We start from the raw sequence: 20,812 nt of genomic DNA on the forward strand, positions 1-20,812 counted from the left end.
TATCAGATACCATTAAAATTGGCCTTTCTCCGATTTAGAATCTCAACCAGAGGACTAGACCTATCCTTTTCCATAGCTACATTGAAAATAATGACATTATGATTACTAGATGCAAAGCGTTCCCCTACACAAACTTTTGTCACCTTCCCTGTCTCATTCCCAAATAAGAGATCTAGTATCACAATCTTGCCAGTTGGTATCTTAATGTACTGATTAAACAAACTTTCCTGAACACACTTGACAAACTATATCCTATCCAGCACTTCTACATTATGGGGATTGCACTCACATGTGGAAATTAAAATCATCTATTATCATAACCTTATGCTTCTTGCAACAGTCCGCAAACTCTCTACAAATTTGCTCCGCTAAATGCTATGGATTGTTGGATGATCTTATTAACATGGCCATTTCTTTTTTATTCCTCAGCTCCATCCCATATGGCCTCAGTAGGCGAGATCTCCACTCTGACTTGTCAAAGCACTGCCGTGACATTTTCGCTGACGTGTAAGGCTGCACCTCCTTTTTTAATCCATCCCTCTCTATCACAACAAAAACAACGGAAGCCTGGAACACTAAGTTACCATTCCTGCCTTTCCTGCAACCAAGTCTCACTAATAGCTACAATGTCATAATTCCATGTGCTGATCCACACTCTGAGCTCATCTGCCTTTCTTACAATACTCCTTGCATTGAAATATACACAGCTTAGAACTTCAGTCTCACCATGCTCAATCTTTCTATTCCTGACTTGGTATGTAGGCTTAACACTATCTTTCCTCACAACAATTCCACTACCTGTTCTGGCACTCTGGTACCCATTCCCCTGCAACTCTGGTTTAATGACCCCCTCTTCCTCATGCAGCTCAAGCAAATCTTCCCATAAGTATATTAGTCCCCATCAGGTACAGGTGCAAGCCATCTCTTCAGTACAGGTTCCACCTTTCCTGGAAGAGAGCCCAATCATCAAAATTTCTGGAGCCCTCCCTCCTGCACCAACTCCTTAGCCATGTGCTAAACTGTATGGCCTTACGAGCACATGGCACAGAGATTAAAATCATGAATGTTCTGCCATTTAACTTAGCTCCCAACCCACTGAATGCATTTGGCAGGGCCTCATCATCTTTCTTACCCGCGTCATTGGTACCGACATGGACCATGACCTCTGGCTGCTCACCCTCCCATCTAAGAATGCTGTGGACTCACTCTGAGATATATTCATTTTAAAAATATATATTTTTATATAGAGATACAGCGCGGAGTAGGCCTTTCCGGCCCTTTGAGCCAGGCCGCCCCAGCAACCCCCGACAAACCCGATTACTTCCAACCTAATCACAGGACAACCTGCAATGACAAATTAAGCTACCCAGTACATGGTTGGATTGTGGGAGGAAGCTAGAAGACACAAAGGAAACCCATGCATTCCTCGGGGACTCCGTATAGAGTGGTACAGAGACTGGTTACAGATTGGCACTGGAACTGTATTACAAACTCGGGAAGGCATCGAGCTGTAATAGTACTGCACTAACTGCTAATCAATCGTGACGCACTGACCCTGACCCTAGCACCCAGGAGACCACATACCACCTGGGATTCTTGCTCTCATCCACAGAATTTCCTGTCTGTTCCGCTAACCAATGAATCTCCTATCACTACAACTAACCTTTTATTCCACCCGCTTCCCTTCTGAGTCACACAGCTAGACTCAATGCCAGAGGTCACTTGATCACTGTGGCTTTCCTCTGCTAGGTCCGCCCTAAACAGTATCCAAAGTGGTATACTTGCTAATGGAGGTGGGGGTGGGGATGGCCACAGGGGTACTCTGCATTGGCTGCCTATCTCCTTTCCCCCTCCTGACCGTCACCTAGTTACATGTGACCTGCACCTTGAGTCTAACTAGTTCCCCGCTAACTAGCTAACTAGCTAAATAGCTTCCTGTTGATCAACTCTTCAGTGACTTGGAGTTCGTTCAGCTCCAGCTCCAGTACCTTAACACAGTCTGAAAGAAGCTGTAGCTAAGTGCACTTCTTGTAGGTGTAGTCACCAAGTGCCTAACTATACACAATCTAACATCTCCAAATGAACTGTGGCATGAAGAATATCCCAACTGCCCCCACCTCACTTCCTTTGAACTTTCTATCCAAAGTTTCAAAGTTCAAAGTAATTCATTATCAAAGTAAATATGTGCACCATATTCAACCCTGAGATTCATTTTCTTGTGGACAGTCACAGTAAGTACAAGAAACACAATAGAATCAGTGAAAGACCGCACCTAACAGGACAGACAAACAAGTCAAAGTGAAAACGACAGCAAACTGTGTAAATACAAAAAGAAAGAGAAAAAAGAAATAATAATAATAATAATAATAAAAAATAACTAAGCAACAAATATCAAGAACATGAGATGGAGAGTCTTTGAAAGTGAGTCCATAGTTTATGAGAATATTTCAATGTTGGGGTAAGTGAAGTTATTCCCACTGAATGGTTGAGAGGTAATAATTATTCCTGAATTTGGTGCTGTGGGTCCTGAGGCTCCTGTACCTTCTTCCTGATGGCAGCACTGAGAAGAGAGCATTGCTAGAATGGTGGACGTCCTTGATGATGGATGCTGCTTTCCTGCCTGTATACAGGGAGGAGGGCAGCCATATAGTCTGATTTCCTGAAATGCACTTTAGGCATGGCACAGTAAGCATTCTTAATTGTAATGTAGCAGTGGTTGAGTGTGTTGGGGCCCCTTGTGCTGCAGGTTATACGTTGATGATAATTGCACAGTGATTTCTTCAAACAATCCCAATTGAAGTCCCTGACAATGATTTGAAAGGCATTGTGCTGGACTGTTTCGTGTTTGCTGATGGCAGCACTCAGTACCTCAAGTACCTGCTTAACATGGCCTTTGCTGGTATGTAAATTGTGGTCAGGATCATGGAGGAGAACTCTCTTGGTACGTAGAATGGTTGGACTTAATCATTAGATGTTCCAGGTCAAGGGAACAAGAGTATGACAAGACCACCGCACCACAATGAGAAGTCCTTGGGTCTCAATGATGTATCTGGTATTTCCGGAGTGAGCCATGTTTCTGTGAAGCATAAAACACAGCAATTCCTCATTTCCCTCTGATACAGCAGTCTTGCATTTAATTCATCAATCTTCTTCTCTACTGATTATGCATTTGCTAACAAAACACTGAGTAGAGGAAGTTTCATAACCCCTCATTTTAGTCTGGCGTGGAGTCCACCCCGTCTTCTCATTTGGCCATGAAGATGTAGCTTTGTCTACTTAAAGGGTGCTATATCTGCATGCTTGAGAGTTAAGTCTGCTGAGTCCCTCAGAAGATCGTGAAATTGCTAGTTCATTAAGACGTTTCAAAAGTAGGTCACTTCAAGTGAAAATACAGGCTTCAGTTTGCAGTGAGAGTTGTTCAGAAGTATATTTAGAAGTTTTGTAAGCTGCCCTCAATGTGTCTCTCTGTTTCACTGTGCTATCTTGCTAGCTTTCCCACTCATCCTTTGCACAATCCAATATCTTCGAGGGAACCTGGATTGACATTCTTCAAGAATGTCCTGACTGCCCACTTGCTTCTTTTGATATCTTTCTGCTGTTATGCAATCCAACGTCTCCAAGGGAACTATGGCACACCGTCTCTTTGCGCCATTAATTTTCTGGTTCAACCTAAGCTGCTTCATGACCTGCTGTGGACTTCCAGCACATTGCCCTAGATTTCTAGCATCTGAAGTCTCTCTTACCTTTCCTGCAACCACAATCCACTTCTCTGACCTTGCCTTCGTCATCATCCAACCCCTTACCAAGCAACTTATTCCTAATCCCCAACAGTAGCACAAATCAGGAATTTAACACATACAATAGGTGTATTGACATTGTGTTTCTTTTGATAGCTCCTCACAGAGTGGTTTACAAGTCTGGAGATGGCTACTTGTAGGTAGTACCTCTTCCTTCTCTGACCTGGCTCTTTCTTGTAAACCTGAAGGGACTTTGAGCCAATTGCATTTGATGAGTCAGTACCTGACAATGTTAATATCTGTGGGAGAATCAGAATCAGGTTTATTATCACTGGAATGTGACGTGAAATTTGTTAACTTAGCAGCAGTTCAATGCAATACAGAATCTAGCAGAGAAAAAAAAATCAATAAACAAGTAAATCAATTACATATATTGAATAGATTAAAAACGTGCAAAAACAGAAATACTGTATATTAAAAAAAATGTGAAGTCGTGTCCAAAGATTCAATGTCCATTTAAGAATCGGATGGCAGAGTGGAAGAAGCTGTTCCTGAATTGCTGAGTGTGTGCCTTCAGGCTTCTGTACCTCCTACCTGACGGTAGCAGTGAGAAAAGGGCATGCCCTGGATGCTGGAGTTCTTTAATAATAGACGCTGCCTTTCTGAGACACCACTCCCTAAAGATGTCCTGGGTACTTTGTAGGCTAGTACCCAAGATGGAGCTGACTAGAATAACAACACTCTGCAGCTTCTTTCAGTCTTGTGCAGTAGCCCCTCCATACCAGACAGTGATGCAGTCTGTCAGAATGCTCTCCTCAGTACAAATATAGAAGTTTTTGAGTGTATTTGTTGACGTGCCAAATCTCTTTAAATTTCTAATAAAGTATAGCCGCTGTCTTGCCTTCGTTATAACCGCATCGATATGTTGGGACCAAGTTAGATCCTCAAAGATCTTGACACCCAGGAACTTGAAGCTGCTCACTCTCTCCACTTCTGGTCCCTCTATGAGGATTGGTATGTGTCAATTCATCTTACCCCTCCTGGACTCTTTCTGTACTTTTTTCTATTTTCTGACATTATTGTGAAATGAGAATATCCTTGAAGCACCATCAGGAAGCATGCTCCTCTGATCTTGTGCAGTTTATTCTGAGGATTCTGAAACCCATTGTCTGTAAATTAACATTTTATGTTCACGCTACATAGCTCTGCTCAAAGTCATCTGCTCTCTCGTGTGTCCACTCCATCTGCCTTTCTTTCCCCTTCTGCCTTGCTCTTCCCCAGCATCAATCCACCATCATCCATTGCACACTTCATTCTAAGATTCAGACACTGAGTGCTGCCTGAGGATTTGATCTAGCATTCTGGCATCCATTGTTCCCCACAATCACTCTCACCTCCTTGCAATGAAGCTGGCAGGTGGCACAAGCAGATCATTTTTCTTGAAAATTTATTGAGAACAGTTTAGAAAGGAGGACCATGATGTATAAAAAGCAGTTTTAAATCCATCTCTAAGCATTTGAGGCAAAAAATGTTTGAACAGTGGATGTTAAATATCATGTCAAGGGAATATAGCCTTAGATGCTGGCTGGTGTGATTTCCAGGATCTTTGCTGAATTGAAGTAGGGCAGCTTTTCTGCGGGTGGTTTGGGTTAGGCCACTGCTGGATAGATTTACTTCAAGAGTTGGTGGATGTCAGAGAGCAAGGCCCTGAGCTGGCCTTCAATTTAATGTAAGACATGAGAGGGAATGATAAAATAGATCCAATATATCTGGAGTGCAAGGTGTTACAATGGACAGAACATTACATACACAAGAGGAGTTTAAAGAGGAACTAGAGATGTAGAGAAAATGGGTTAAGAGACTCCTCTGTAAAAAAAACAAAACATAGGTGACAGCAAAAGGCAAGTGTGTAATAATCATACAAAAAATAGAATGAAATTATAGTTGGAATAAACACAGGGTCAGTATTATATTTTGGATGATAGTTCAACACTTAATATAAGTTATTTGACATTGCCCTAAAATGGTGCAATCATTGTCAAACACACCACCACACCTTGAACAGTGATTAAAAGGATAATAATCAGAACTTCATGCAGGCAATCCCTCCTATCATCTGCACAAAGCAATGCCTATGCCCTTGGCATTCACTTAGACTGACAGGTGTGTCTCATGCGGTTCTTCCACCAGTCTATCCCTTGTTGATTGGCCTGTAGTTGCTGCTAATTCTAAAGCCCTGGATTAAACAGTTCCGATTGTGTTTGACTCAAGAGATTCCACAGATGCTGGAAATCCAGAGTAACATATACAGAATGTTGGAGAAACGCAGCAAGTCAGGCTAGAGGGATAAAACATCAACACTTTGGGCCAAGACCCTTCATCAGGTCCTGTTGAAGTATGATGAATCCTGATGAAGGGTCTTGACCCAAAACATCAACTGCCCATTCACCTCCATAGATGCCGTCTAACCTGCTGAGTTACTCCAGCATTTTGTGTGTCAATTATGTTTGAACTGTATTCCTTATGGTTTGATAGCCTGTGGTTTGTTCATCAGACAGGAACTTGTTAGTTACAAGCTTCTTGACCAAATAGTTCACAATTTACTTACACTGCAATGTGTCTGTAGACTTCGACCACTTACAAAATTTACCTTTCAATTTTATGGTCCAATTACAGATGAGGCTAGGTAGTTATCATTTTCTCATCCAGAAAGTATTAGAGTTTTAATAAAAGATTATCTTCCACCCTTGTGTTATTGAGCAGACCTTTATCAACTCAGCAAAGGCCATTAGTACTCATAGTTATTATCACTCAAAAGGTAAATTGACAGGACTGATACTATGGTGTCATATTTATTGGGTTTTGCACATGATTTAAAAAAGAATCTTCAAGCAAATTTTCCAGGGCTGGTGTGAACACACAATAAGGTTCTTGTCTTCCTCCTTCGTTAAGAGACAGGCTGCATCATATCGCAAGGGATGGTTGATCAGTTACTCACCCAGACCTGAGAAATCCTTCAATAACCAGGTGTTGGACCTCAAACAATTATAATTATTGAATGTATTTTCTCAGGTTGATGGTTGTTTCACTCAATCAGAGATCTTGACATTAGTATGTCTCAGAGGTGTTCATGTAGATGCAGCAATGCTGGAAGCAAGGCCGAGAAGCTGGCCTTGCTAACAATTTGACCCCAGAGGTTGAGCACAATATTCTCTTCAGTTTCCTTTCATCTTAATGAGACAAAGTTGGTATTAGAAAGATCTTATTTCCTGATGGGAGATCTTATAGAGATATACAAAATTATGAAAAGTATAGGTTGTTTGAGTGCATGCAAATTTCTTCCCCTCAGGTTGGGTGAGATTAGAACTACAGGTCATAGTTTAGAGTGAAAGGTGAAATATTCAAAGTATAAGCAGCCAGCAGAAGTGGTAGATGCAGGTTCAATTGTAATATTCAAGAGAAACTTGGATAGCTACATGGATGAGAGTGGTTTGGAGGGATATGGTCAGGGAACATGTAGATGGGACTAGACTGAAGATTGGGTCAGCATGGACTGGATAGGCCAAAGGGCCTATTTCTGCGCTGTAGTACTCTATGACCCTGTATGTGTCTGTAAGGCCCTATGACTCTGATGTTATGAAAGTTACAGTTGTAGCAAAAGAAAATATGACTTCAAATGTTAAACAAAAGAGACCATGAAAATAAACATGTTGCAAGTGTAGTTTTAAAGAAAAACACTACATTAAAGATACCCCAAAGTAATTTGGGGTACAAGTTTGACTCCGGATTGTTGCGCAAGCGTTTATTTTATATATTAACAACCTTACAGAAGACGATAGAAGCAGAGTTCATGTCCTATTCCTTCACTGAAAGAACTTCTACACTTAATGCCATGGCATGATTGAATAGTTCCTCATCATTTTCCTAAACCCAGGTCTGAGAATTTCTTGTGTAACTGGGTGTTAGGCTTTGAAAGTGATTGTAATTCATGCACATTTTTTCTCAGGTGGTTGTGAACTATTTATTAGGGTGTCGTGCCACAGATCTTCCACATCTTGCCTTAGTGACTCCAAAAGGAAGGTATAGTTATGTTGTCTTGTACCTGTGCATGATGCAGTGAAACAAAAGTAATGGGAATGTCTGTGAATAATATTTTGTTTTATCAGCCCTGTTCTGAATTTGACAGGAGGATTTCAAAGGCCAGCCTCGCCGAAGTCTGAGTGTGACAGCAGAAAACATGACAAGGCCGAGAAAGGGACGGAAAGTGGAACCTCCTGCAACGAGCTCTCTACCTCCAGTTGTGAAAGCCAGTCAGAAGCCAGTACTCCACAGGAGAATGGTGCTGCCACATCGCAGCCCCCACCATCTCAGCCTAATACCTTGACACTGGATCGGCCTTCCAAGAAAGCCCCCATTCAGTGGTTACAACAGCCTGACAAACGCAGAAACAGTGAACTTTTTCAAACGCTGATGAACAATTCCCGCGAATCAAGCCTCTGCAAAAAGAAAATTAATGAGAAGTTGAGTGTCGAAGATGAAATGAAGAAATGTATCCAGGATTTTAGGAATATCAAAATTCCCGTGGAGTTTCCCGAGCGCAAGCGCCCATGGCAGTCTGAACTCTTACAGAAATATGGACTTTAAAATTTAAAAGGACTTGCTGCAGCTTTGAGTTATGTTTGAAATTAAGGATTTGTGATTTTTATTCACCTGCTATCTGTCTAATAATATCTGTCTTACTGCGATAAACTGCAATAAGGTTGCAAACAAAATGTTGGGAAGAGCTGGTCATAAGGAATTACGGTTTATAGTCCACACCTGGTTGTGCATAAAAAAATAATACATGGATTAACTTATAAATTTGCTGCGGCACAATAGTGTCTGATAAATAACAGTTGCAAAACTAATGGATTCTCCACTAGTGTATTGATGTGTCAGAAATGGTTATTCATGGGTTTTTGATTGGATATGAATCATTTCTGGAAAAACTCAAAGGTTATGTTCCGTGTCACCTCTAGGATCAGATGAGCCCGTGCCAATCAACTACTTCCCATAAAAAATCAAGTAATTAGAGCTGTCAATCCTTTTTAAAGCTGAAATCCTCAACTTAACTGCATAATTTTTTGAATAATCATACTTTAGTAATCGATTGTGCAGTTTGAAGAATGATAGACAAAAGGCCAACTTTTAGATTTAAAATACATTTGAAGAAATCAGAAGATTTATTTTAAGCTTTAGCAGTAACGAAGTTAAAATAATTAATATTTGTGGTTCTTTTTAACTATATTTAATTCCTTAGTTGTTCACAGTGAAAAGTAGCAGAATTCAAAAATGGCTTATTTTGAATTTTGGTGCCTTGTTTTGTAAGCATCGATATGTTAGGGGAAAAATTTACCAAATCTGATTCCACATGCAGTGGATTCCCTTCAAGTATAAAAAAAATTGTCATTTTCAAAATCGTCCGTGATGAAGCCCATGAGACTTCCCGTGTATTGCAGCGCAATCCAGAAAGTTTGTTTACAAGTGCATTCCAACCTGCGCAAGCCCTGTTTCCTTGTATTCCTACAAAAGCAAAGTACTGCAGATAATGGCAATGCGTGTTTAAAACCAGAAAATTCTCCTAATATTCAGCAGGCTTGGCTGTGTCAGTGGAGATAGAAACAGTTAATATTTAATGTTGATGTCTGTTAGCCTTCCCTGCCTTCTATTGTAACACATCCCTTCATTCCTGCCCTCTCCATTATCTCTGGATTTTGAAATTTCTTTATCTCAAACTTTTCCCAGTTCTGATGGAGATTCATTGTACTGTGTATGTGTAAGTATGCCTTTGAGAACTGACTGTACCATGTGGAATGACCTTTTAATACATTGTTGTGCCAGATGCTGCTGTTTAGTGCTGTCTTTAATAAAGGATGTTATTTGTAACTCCACTACCGCTTAATTACTAATGCCTACAAAAACATCACAGTCCACAGACACCACCTCTGCACTTTGTGATATGTTTGATTGAGGGTGCAACAGAACAATGATCTAGTGTGTGGAAAATGGAGAACAGTGTGGTTAAAATAGAGCAGCGTTATTGGCAGCATTTGGATTGGGGATTACATCAGCAAACTCAAGTGGTACAAACAGATTTTTCATTCACCCATATAAGAACTGAATGTGAACACCACTATTATATGCTAGGATGATGTAGGGAAACTTGGTGTAATGTCAGAAGAGGAAGGCAAAGTGACAAGGCCAGAGACATATGAGATGGTCATGAGTCCAGTAGTACCATAATCTGCTAATGAGATTGCTCACAAAGGTCTGGTGAAAGCCTTCAAGGGACATTCAATCCAGCACAGTCAGATACCTTGAAAAGCGACAAATTTGGCAAATGCAGTAGGAGCCCAGAGGAGAGGGTTACTGACGAAGAAAGGAGTGATAAAACATACAATTTCCTGACCTTTTTTACTTCAGAGGGAAAGGACAGTGCCAGCAACTAGCCTTCCTGGTTCACTATGTAAGAGGATGGGAAAAGAAGTGGCAGTTGGAATATAGTGTAGGGAAGAGTATGGCCATGCACTCTGGTAAAAGAAATAAAGGCATAGACTATTTTCTAAACAGGGGGCAAATTCAGAAATCAGAGGTGCATAGGGGACTTGGGAGCCCCTAAATCTCTAAAAGTTAACTTGCAGGCTGAGTCAGTGGTAAGAAAGACAAATGCAATGTTAACATTCATTTCAAGAGGACTAATGTCTAAAAATAAGGATGTAATGCCGAGGCTTTATAAGGCATTGTTCACATCAGACTGGGAGTATTGTGAGCAACTTTGAGCAATTATCTAAGAATGTATGTGCTGGCATTGGAATGGGTCTAGTGAAGGTTCATGAGAATGATCCTCGGAATGAAAGGGTTAACATGTAGGGAGAATTTGATGGCTCTGGGCCTGTACTCGCTGGAGATTAGACGAATGAGGGGGGATATCATTGAAAACTATTAAATATTGGAAGGCCTAGATGGTGTAGATATCGAGAGGCTGTTTCCTTTAGTGGCAGAGTCTAGGATCAGAGGCCACAGCCTCTAGTAGAAGGACATCCCTTTAGAACAGAGGTGAGCTGGGATATTTTCAGCCAGTGGGTAGCGAATCTGTGGAATTCATTGACACACAGAGCTGTAAGGCCAGGTCATTGGGTATACTTAAAGCACAGATTGATAGGTTCATGCTTAGTAAGGGCATCAAAGTTTATGAGGAGCAGGCAGAAGAACGGGTTTGAGAGCAATAATAAATCAGCCATGAATGAATGGTGAAACCATAGAAAACCATAGAAAAACTACAGCACAGAAACAGGCCTTTTGGCCCTTCTTGGCTGTGCCGAACCATTTTCTGCCTAGTCCCACTGACCTGCACACGGACCATATCCCTCCATACACCTCCCATCCATGTATCTGTCCAATTTATTCTTAAATGTTAAAAAAGAACCCGCATTTACCACCTCGTCTGGCAGCTCATTCCACACTCCCACCACTCTCTGTTTGAAGAAGCTCCCCCCCCCAATGTTCCCTTTAAATTTTTCCCCCTTCACCCTTAACCCATGTCCTCTGGTTTTTTTCTTCCCTTGCCTCAGTGGAAAAAGCCTGCTTGCATTCACTCTATCTATACCCATCATAATTTTATATGCCTCTATCAAATCTCCCCTCATTCTTCTACGCTCCAGGGAATAAAGTCCTAACCTATTCAACCTTTCTCTGTAACTGAGTTTCTCAAGTCCCGGCAACATCCTTGTAAACCTTCTCTGCCCTCTTTCAACCTTATTATTATCCTTCCTGTAATTTGGTGACCAAAACTGAACACAATACTCCAGATTTGGCCTCACCAATGTCTTATACAACCTCATCATAACATTGCAACTCTTATATTCAATACTTTGATTAATAAAGGCCAATGTACCAAAAGCTCTCTTTACGACCCTATCTACCTGTGGTGGAGTAGATTCAATGGGCTGAATGGCCTAATTCTAATCCTATGTCTTATGGTCTTATAGTCCGAAAATTGACTTTGACAGGAAATTCCTGTGTCACAAGGAACTGATGGACAAGAAGGTATAAAATGACAGTGGAGAGGTGTTCCTTGGGTTCAAATACTATCAGAGCACCAGGAGGCCCTGAGAATTAAGGATAGATTCAGCACCATGGTTGTGAGCTAACAGCAACTTGGAGATTAAAATATCATGGTTGTTATCGGTTGTTCGCTGAAGATGACAAATGTTACAGCTGTGTGGATCATTGTTAATAGGTCGTGAAAATGTGAGCAAAATTCAGTTCAACTGTATCAGGGAACTGCTGAGCTGTTACATAGGCATACCCCAGAGAATCCTGCAGATTCCTAGGGAGCTGTCATGTGTGGTCAAGTTCAAAGGCTTGGAGAGAGCTGCCAGTGATTATGATCATGTTAGTACGAGATGACTGATACTGATGGAGAAGGATAGCAAAGGACACTGGACTTCACCAGTGCCATAACTCATAGTGTCACTACAGCGCCTGAGGGTCTGTACAAGTTGTTAGCTCAGTATAAACATTTATTCACTGGCTTGTCTAGCAGCATTGTCCACATTCACATTTATCTGGAAGATAGATCCAATAATTTTTACCATGACTGATTAATTTTGTCCTTAATTTGCAGCTGGAGGAGGAATTGTAAGAGACAGAAAATAGTTGGATATTGGGGAAGATGCAACGCTTCAGTGATATTCACCCAAACCGATAAAACTGAAAAATTTACATGAGGACTGCAAGGAATGTTAAACAGAACTCTTTGATGATGGAGTGTTCAATGGCAAGGTCACAAGTTTTAGTTTTATTCACAGTACTTTCTGCACCCTCAATACTTGGGCAAGCTTGATCGATATTATGCCTTAGCACAGTTAAGTATTGACTCGGGGCATCAGAGCTACTTGATGATGCACGAGGATTTTATGCTTACAAGTGACTGTATGTCAACCACAGGAGTATTGCAGTTAGTGACAGAGAAAATGCTGCTCAGTATCCTCCACGCTACAAGGACCTGAATGTGCTCAGGAAGGTCAATTGTTCTGTTGAGATGGAATGCGCTTACATAATCAAAAAGTCATCTGCCTAGGTCCGTAATTAACAAGTATGGGCAGACACCTATTTGGAAATAGTGGTCGTGTTGAGTTCAAAGGGAGCTGACTAATGTTACTAAGCTTCCTTAGGGTAGAGACGTAAAGTTGTAGCATACTACAGCACAGAAACAGACCCTTCAGCCCATCTAGTCTGTGCTGACCTGGTCTTCTGCCTAGTTCCATCTACCTGCAGCTGGACCACAGCCCTCCAATACCCCTCTCATCCATGTACCTATCCAAGTTTCTCAAATACTTCAGTATGACTCAAAACCTACTGCGGTTGGCTAAGACATTGACTGCCCTTCAAGTTACTGCACACATTAGAGCCCTGGTTAAGATAATTGACTGCTGCCGTGATGGTTGTTTCTGATCATTCCTGGTGTATGGTGGCTGACATTATTTGCCACATAATGGAATTAGGAGACACAATAGATTCTGCAGTCTATAAGACCATTAGACATAGGAGAAGAATTAGGCCATTTAGTCCTTCAAGTCTGTATGGCCATTGGATCATGGTTGGTCCCAGGAAGGAAAGGTTTAATGAATGAAGGGTGTTTGATGCTCATTCTCCTGCCTTCTCCCTGGCCCTTACTAATCAAAGAACCTATCAGCATCTGTTTTAAATATACCCAATTACTTGGCCACAATAGGCATAGAAATACATTCTACAGATTCGCCACCCTCGGGCTAAAGAAACTCCTCCTCGTTTCTATTATAAAGGGACAGCATCCATGGTCACTGCCGGTTGCTGAATTCCTCTAGTATTTTGCATATGCTGCTGATGGAATCAGGTGGTGAACTGCGATTTCCTTATGCTACCCAGATTCTCAGTTTGAATGAGGAAAATACATGCAGGTTGATAAAGAGGCTTCAATGCACATTGAGTTCTTTCATTTGGGGTGGAACATTTCAAACCACTCCCCCCCCCACCCGACTGATGATAAGTGTTGCTCCCTGAGATATGCATCTCTAAAGAGCACATTTCAGAGCTCTGTGGTTAGTTCCTTTATAATGAAGGTCTAATGTAGATCAACATGATGTTTATTCGACTATTGTACATAGTTCATATCAATGCAGTTTAGTAAATTCTTTACTTCAAAATAGGATTTGCTTTAGATTAGGGGAAGCTTACAATTTGTCAGTAGGTTGTGGGGGAAACAATGAAAAATATTTGCTGGACAAGAGGTCCTACAGTCATTGACAGCCATTGTAGTTTCTTATTCACATGATTATTCCTGACTCCACCACAAGGTCAGCCCCAGCCAGTCTGCTGGTTGTGGACCCAACTGAGCTCATTGTTGTCTGACTGGAAGGACAGGTAGAGGAGAGGAAAAGAAAAGGAGAAGGTGAGGTTAGCAAACATAAGAGAGATTCAAATGGAAGAGACTGTAAATGTGCACCAGCCATCAGACCAGGTAGGAATTTTGAGGTGGAGGCACCAGGAGAAAATACCTAGAGTCGTGAGGTGAAAAAGGACAAGAAAATGTTCTTGGAGATTAAATAGTATTAATTGGTGTGTCTGTGTGTTGTTTGTAAAGATGAAGTGCAGGACAAGCCAAGATTTGGATTCTTGGGTAGTTTGTAGGAGGCAGCCATCATTGGACAGGGCATGTGTCAGGAGATACAGAAGACTGAGAGCAAAGTGAATTACACCTGGCCCACAGATAGAGGTAACTCACCTGAATTACAGTCACCTGGTGTACACATCTCATCCATAATACACGTCTTTGCAGCTGAGCTAATCCCAGAGATTAAAAAAAGATAATTGTTGAAACTATAACCGTGTGCATGTGTAAATATTTAACCTATTGTACAACTTAATGTGTGTAAAAATTGATGGTTTATATGGATTTTTAAAAATAACAATCTTTATTATAGCATTAGAGTCATACGGCATGGAAGCAGACCTGTGTTGTGAATATGTGTAAGGACTGAGTGTACATGATACTGCTGTTCGATGAAACTTACCACATTCAATAAAGATTGTTCTGTTTAAAACTCTGCCTGTCTAACTGCCTATGCTTGCAACTAGAGAGCAGGCTATTCTGGACTGGGTTTTGAGCAATGAGGAAGGGTTAATTAGCGATCTTGTCGTGAGAGGCCCCTTGGGTAAGAGTGACCATAATATGGTGGAATTCTTCATTAACATGGAGAGTGACGTAGTTAATTCAGAAACAAAGGTTCTGAACTTAAAGAGGGGTAACTTTGAAGGTATGAGTCGTGAATTAGCTAAGATAGACTGGCAAATGACACTTAAAGGATTGACGGTGGATATGCAATGGCAGGCATTTATAGGTTGCATGGATGAAATACAACAATTGTTCATCCCAGTTTGGCAAAAGAATAAATCAAGGAAGGTAGTGCACCCGTGGCTGACAAGAGAAATTAGGGATAGTATCAATTCCAAAGAAGTAGCATACAAATTAGCCAGAGAAAGTGGCTCACCTGAGGACTGGGAGGAATTCAGAGTTCAGCAGAGGAGGACAAAGGGCTTAATTAGGAAGGGGAAAAAAGATTATGAGAGAAAACTGGCAGAGAACATAAAAACGGACTGTAAAAGCTTTTATAGATATGTAAAAAGGAAAAGACTGGTAAAGACAAATGTAGGTCCCCTGCAGACAGAAACAGGTGAATTGATTATGGGGAGCAAGGACATGGCAGACCAATTGAATAATTACTTTGGTTCTGTCTTCACTAAGGAGGACATAAATAATCTTCCAGAAATAGTAAGGGACAGAGGGTCCAGTGAGATGGAGGAACTGAGTGAAATACATGTTAGTAGGGAAGTGGTGTTAGGTAAATTGAAGGGATTGAAGGCAGATAAATCCCCAGGGCCAGATGGTCTGCATCCTAGAGTGCTTAAGGAAGTAGCCCAAGAAATAGTGGATGCATTAGTGATAATTTTTCAAAACTCGTTAGATGCTGGACTAGTTCCTGAGGATTGGAGGGTGGCTAATGTAACCCCACTTTTTAAAAAAGGAGGGAGAGAGAAACCGGGGAATTATAGACCGGTTAGCCTAACGTCGGTGGTGGGGAAACTGCTGGAGTCAGTTATCAAGGATGTGATAACAGCACATTTGGAAAGCGGTGAAATGATCGGACAAAGTCAGCATGGATTTGTGAAAGGAAAATCATGTCTGACGAATCTCATTGAATTTTTTGAGGATGTAACTAGTAGAGTGGATAGGGGAGAACCAGTGGATGTGGTATATTTGGATTTTCAAAAGGCTTTTGACAAGGTCCCACACAGGAGATTAGTGTGCAAACTTAAAGCACACGGTATTGGGGGTAAGGTATTGGTGTGGGTGGAGAATTGGCTAGCAGACAGGAAGCAAAGAGTGGGAGTAAACGGGACCTTTTCAGAATGGCAGGCGGTGACTAGTGGGGTACCGCAAGGCTCAGTGCTGGGACCCCAGTTGTTTACAATATATATTAATGACTTGGATGAGGGAATTAAATGCAGCATCTCCAAGTTTGCGGATGACACGAAGCTTGGCGGCAGTGTTAGCAGTGAGGAGGATGCTAAGAGGATGCAGGGTGACTTGGATAGGTTGGGTGAGTGGGCAAACTCATGGCAGATGCAATTTAATGTGGATAAATGTGAAGTTATCCACTTTGGTGACAAAAATAGGAAAACAGATTATTATCTGAATGGTGGCCGATTAGGAAAAGGGGAGGTGCAACGAGACCTGGGTGTCATTATACACCAGTCATTGAAAGTGGGCATGCAGGTACAGCAGGCGGTGAAAAAGGCGAATGGTATGCTGGCATTTATAGCGAGAGGATTCGAGTACAGGAGCAGGGAGTACTACTGCAGTTGTACAAGGCCTTGGTGAGACCACACCTGGAGTATTGTGTGCAGTTTTGGTCCCCTAATCTGAGGAAAGACATCCTTGCCATAGAGGGAGTACAAAGAAGGTTCACTAGATTGATTCCTGGGATGGCAGGACTTTCATATGAAGAAAGACTGGATGAACTGGGCTTGTACTCGTTGGAATTTAGAAGATTGAGGGGGGATCTGATTGAAACGTATAAGATCCTAAAGGGATTGGACAGGCTAGATGCAGGAAGATTGTTCCCGATGTTGGGGAAGTCCAGAACGAGGGGTCACAGTTTGAGGATAGAGGGGAAGCCTTTTAGGACCGAGATTAGGAAAAACTTCTTCACACAGAGAGTGGTGAATCTGTGGAATTCTCTGCCACAGCAAACTGTTGAGGCCAGTTCATTGGCTATGTTTAGGAGGGAGTTAGATATGGCCCTTGTGGCTACAGGGGTCAGGGGGTATGGAGGGAAGGCTGGGGCGGGGTTCTGAGTTGGATGATCAGCCATGATCATAATAAATGGCGGTGCAGGCTCGAAGGACCGAATGGCCTACTCCTGCACCTATTTTCTATGTTTCTATGTTTCTATTATAAAGAAATACACAGATTCTACATCCATCAACTTGAAATGTTACTTCAGTATCCTTCACCACAGATATTGCCTGACATGCTGAGTATTTCCAGCACTTACTTTTTAAATTTCCTTTTATGTTCTTCATGAAGATGTTGGCAAATTTGTTTCAATTGGGAAATAATCTCCTGGAGGCCAGGCAGGCAGCATCTGCGGAAAGAAAAGCAGAGGTGATATTTCCAATGACAACGCAGGACTTCACTGACGGCAATGAGCTGCCTGCTTTCTTCAGGAATGTAGCAAAAGCAAAAACAATGTGAAATATAATCGTCGTTTTAACCGCAATACCATTGCTAATGTTTTCCTTTCCCAAGTTCAAAAAGCTGCACCTTGAATTTTCAGTACTATTAAGGTGCAGCACAATGAAAGCTCTAAGATTTTATTTTTGCCAGAATCACAGACTGAACTGTCAATGGAAATAGGACAGTACAAAGCATAGAGTTATGAGCCCCATTTAAAGTTGCAAGACTGGGATCTCCATCTTGTTCTGAGGGATTGGTGGCAGCCTGTCTGGTATCAGCTTGCTCAGGCATATCAGAAATAGCTGCTCCCATTGGCTGTCAGTCAGTGAGAGGTTTGCTTCCAACTTCCACCCGGCCCCCAAATTTACATGGTCCATTTCTAACCCTTCCCTCCCTTTTCTCAATCTCTCTGTCTCCATCTCTGGAGACAGTCTTATCTATTGATATCTTTTATGAACCATTGATTCTCACAGCTACCTAGAATATACCTCTTCCCACATTGTCACTTGTAAAAATTCCATCTCCTTCTCTCAGTTTCTCTGTCTCCACCGCACCTGCTTTCAGGATGAGGCTTTTCATTCTAAAGCTAATGAGATGTCCTCCTTCTTTAAAGAAAGGGGCTTCCCTTCCTCCACCATCAACACTGCCCTCACCCACATCTCTTCCATTTCATGCACGTCTGCCCTCACCGCTTCCTTGCACCACCACAGCAGGGATAGGGTTTCTCTTGTCCTTACCTATCACCCCACCAGCCTCCATGTCAAGCACATAACTCCCTGCAACTTCCGCCATCTCCAACGGGATCCAAGCACTAAGCACATCTTTCCCTCCCCCAACTTTCCGCTTTCTACAGGGATCGCTCCCTACGTAACTCCCTTATCCACTCATCCCTCCCTGCTGATCTCCTCCTGATACGTATCCTTGCAAGCAGAATAAGAACCATGCCAACCCCTACACCTTCTCCCTCACTACCATTCATGGCCTCAAATAGTCCTTCCAGGTGAGGTGACACTTCACTTGCTAATCTGTTGGGGTCACCTACTGTATCTAGCGCTCCCGTTGTGGCCTCCTATACATTGGTGAGACCTGACGTAGATTAGGAGACTGTTTCGCTGAGCACCTATGCTTTGTCCACCAGAAAATGTGGGATCTCCCTGTCGCCACCCATTTGAATTCCATTTCCCATTCCTATTCTGACATGTCAGTCCATAGCCTCCTTTACTGCCACAATGAGGCCGCAGTCAGGTTGGAGGAGAAACACCTTATATTCAGTCTGGATACCTTCCAACCTGATGGCATGAACATCAATTTCTCGAACCTCCGGTAATTGCCCCCCTTCACCATTCTCCATTCCTGTTTCCCTCTCTCACCTTATCTCCTTACCTGCTCATCACCTCCCAATGGCACTCCCTAACGTTCTCTTTCTTTAATGGTCTTCTATCCCTTCCTATCAGATACCCCCTCCTCCAGCCCTTTACCTCTTTCATCAATCAATATCCTAGCTCTTTGCTTCACCCCCTCCTCCCAGTTTCACCTATCACCTGCTACCTTGTACTTCTTCCTCCCCTCCCCCCACCTTCTTACTCTGACATCTCCCCTTCCCTTCCAATCCTGGTGTAGGGTCTCGGCCCAAAACGTCGACTGTTTACTCTTTTCCATAGATGCTGCCTGGCCTGCTGAGTTCCTCCAGCATTTTTAGTGTGGCAGTATTTCCCTCAGGTCATTTAAAGGAAACTTATATAATATCCCCTTGAACTCTATCCTCATGAAAAGAGCTTTGGAAAACAATGGCCCAAAGATACAGGTTGGAATCCAGGTGCAGGCTGCTGCTGTCCTATCTCTTGTTCCAAGCTGCAATTGTATTTATGTGCATAATGGTTTAAATGATAGTGAAAAAATATGCAGTTGGAATTTCTAGGCTTTCTAATTTTCCTCCCATTACAGCCCTGGTAGAAATTCAGCAAGAACTTTCAGGAACAAGCAAGTTAGGCAATGCTATTACCCATCACCTGTTAAAGCTCCATTATCACATTTGGAGTTCCCTCATGGAAATTCTAGCCCCTGATGTTCTTTTCAGAAACTGGCTTCAGAAGAAACACGACTACAAGTTTAATCTTTTAGGCAAACATTAGCATCGTTAACAAATGTTCCTATTGCTCTGTGTATGTAATAACCAATATCACTAAAAAACATAGCAATTGGATTTTTTTTTACATTGCTGTTTGTGGAGGCTTGCTGTGCTTTACTGGCTCTGACAACAGTTAGTACACTCAGAAAATTGTTTATTAGCTGACAGTTCTTTAGAATGTCCTGAGATCACGAAAGAAGTTCATAAATGCCAATCTTTCTTCCTTGTACAGATTATTATCATCTTTAAGTCAAGCTTAACGATTCTCAAATAGTGATATTATTTACAATTACCTAATTTATTTACTGTACAGTAGCAGTGTGAAGTCAGGTGTGATTCATCGGGACATTTCATGCTTAACTGCAGTATTGTGAAAGATATAAAATGGAACTTATCCAGAAGTTAGCAGGAATTCTGGAGGCAAGCTGGGAATTATTTTTGAGTATGAATTGGGAAAGCTAAACATGAAACAGGATTTTATACTGGCTATCAGTGTCATCAAAATCTGGGCTACAACTAACTTTCACTTTACAAGAAAGAATTGGATTGGTCTCCAATGGATTTTTGAGGAAATGGAAGAACATTGTAATTTACAATGAAGACAAATTTGCCAGTCAGGATGCAAAATATATAGCCATTATCTCTGTTGCTGTGTTTGTCGTCTGTTATGTTCCTAATATTTGGCTCTGTTTGATGCTACTTTTAACTTCAACAATTTGAAAATGGTTATTTTATTTTAAAGGAAGTTGGATGTGTTCTGCCTAAAATGGAATTATATAATTTTAAACATTAAAAAAGTATTTCAACCATTTATGTTTTTATTTGTTTTTTTAACCTTTGAACTTCCAAAACAAAAATAAATTGCATCTTTTAGTTGAATTGGAGGAGTCAGTAAAGTGGGGGAGGTGTATTATTCAGTAATAATCCAGTTTGTTGAGGTCTCTTCAAATAGCATAATAGCTCTGATAATGAAATAGCCTAATTATGTTCAGTTGAATAGATTTCCTACAGGTCGTAAGCAACAATGAAAAAAAACCTGCCATAAAAGGAGAAACTATCCAGTAACTCCTGGTTACAGAGAAGTTTTACCCATAGGATTTCATATTTGTGTGATCTGTTGATAAAATC

The 20,812-nt window shown here is 41.5% G+C and overlaps 1 protein-coding gene across 2 annotated transcripts in view; it reads left to right on the forward strand.

The window, feature by feature from the left end:
- Positions 1-10,620, forward strand: part of LOC134343434 (BTB/POZ domain-containing protein KCTD8-like) — a 249,108-nt gene extending 238,488 nt beyond the window's left edge. Inside the window, exons 2-3 of one of the 2 annotated variants that reach the window (XM_063042135.1) lie at positions 7,744-7,817; positions 7,924-8,271. In XM_063042135.1, coding sequence (XP_062898205.1) covers positions 7,744-7,817; positions 7,924-8,121 — 272 coding nt within the window. In that variant the 3' untranslated portion in view covers positions 8,122-8,271. Of the gene's footprint in view, positions 1-7,743; positions 7,818-7,923 lie in introns of both variants that reach the window. The other variant, XM_063042133.1, reaches the window with a different exon arrangement.
- Positions 10,621-20,812: the final 10,192 nt, after the last annotated feature.

This window comes from Mobula hypostoma, chromosome 3 (assembly GCF_963921235.1).
Source record: "Mobula hypostoma chromosome 3, sMobHyp1.1, whole genome shotgun sequence".
NCBI classification, from domain to species: Eukaryota; Metazoa; Chordata; class Chondrichthyes; order Myliobatiformes; family Myliobatidae; genus Mobula; species Mobula hypostoma.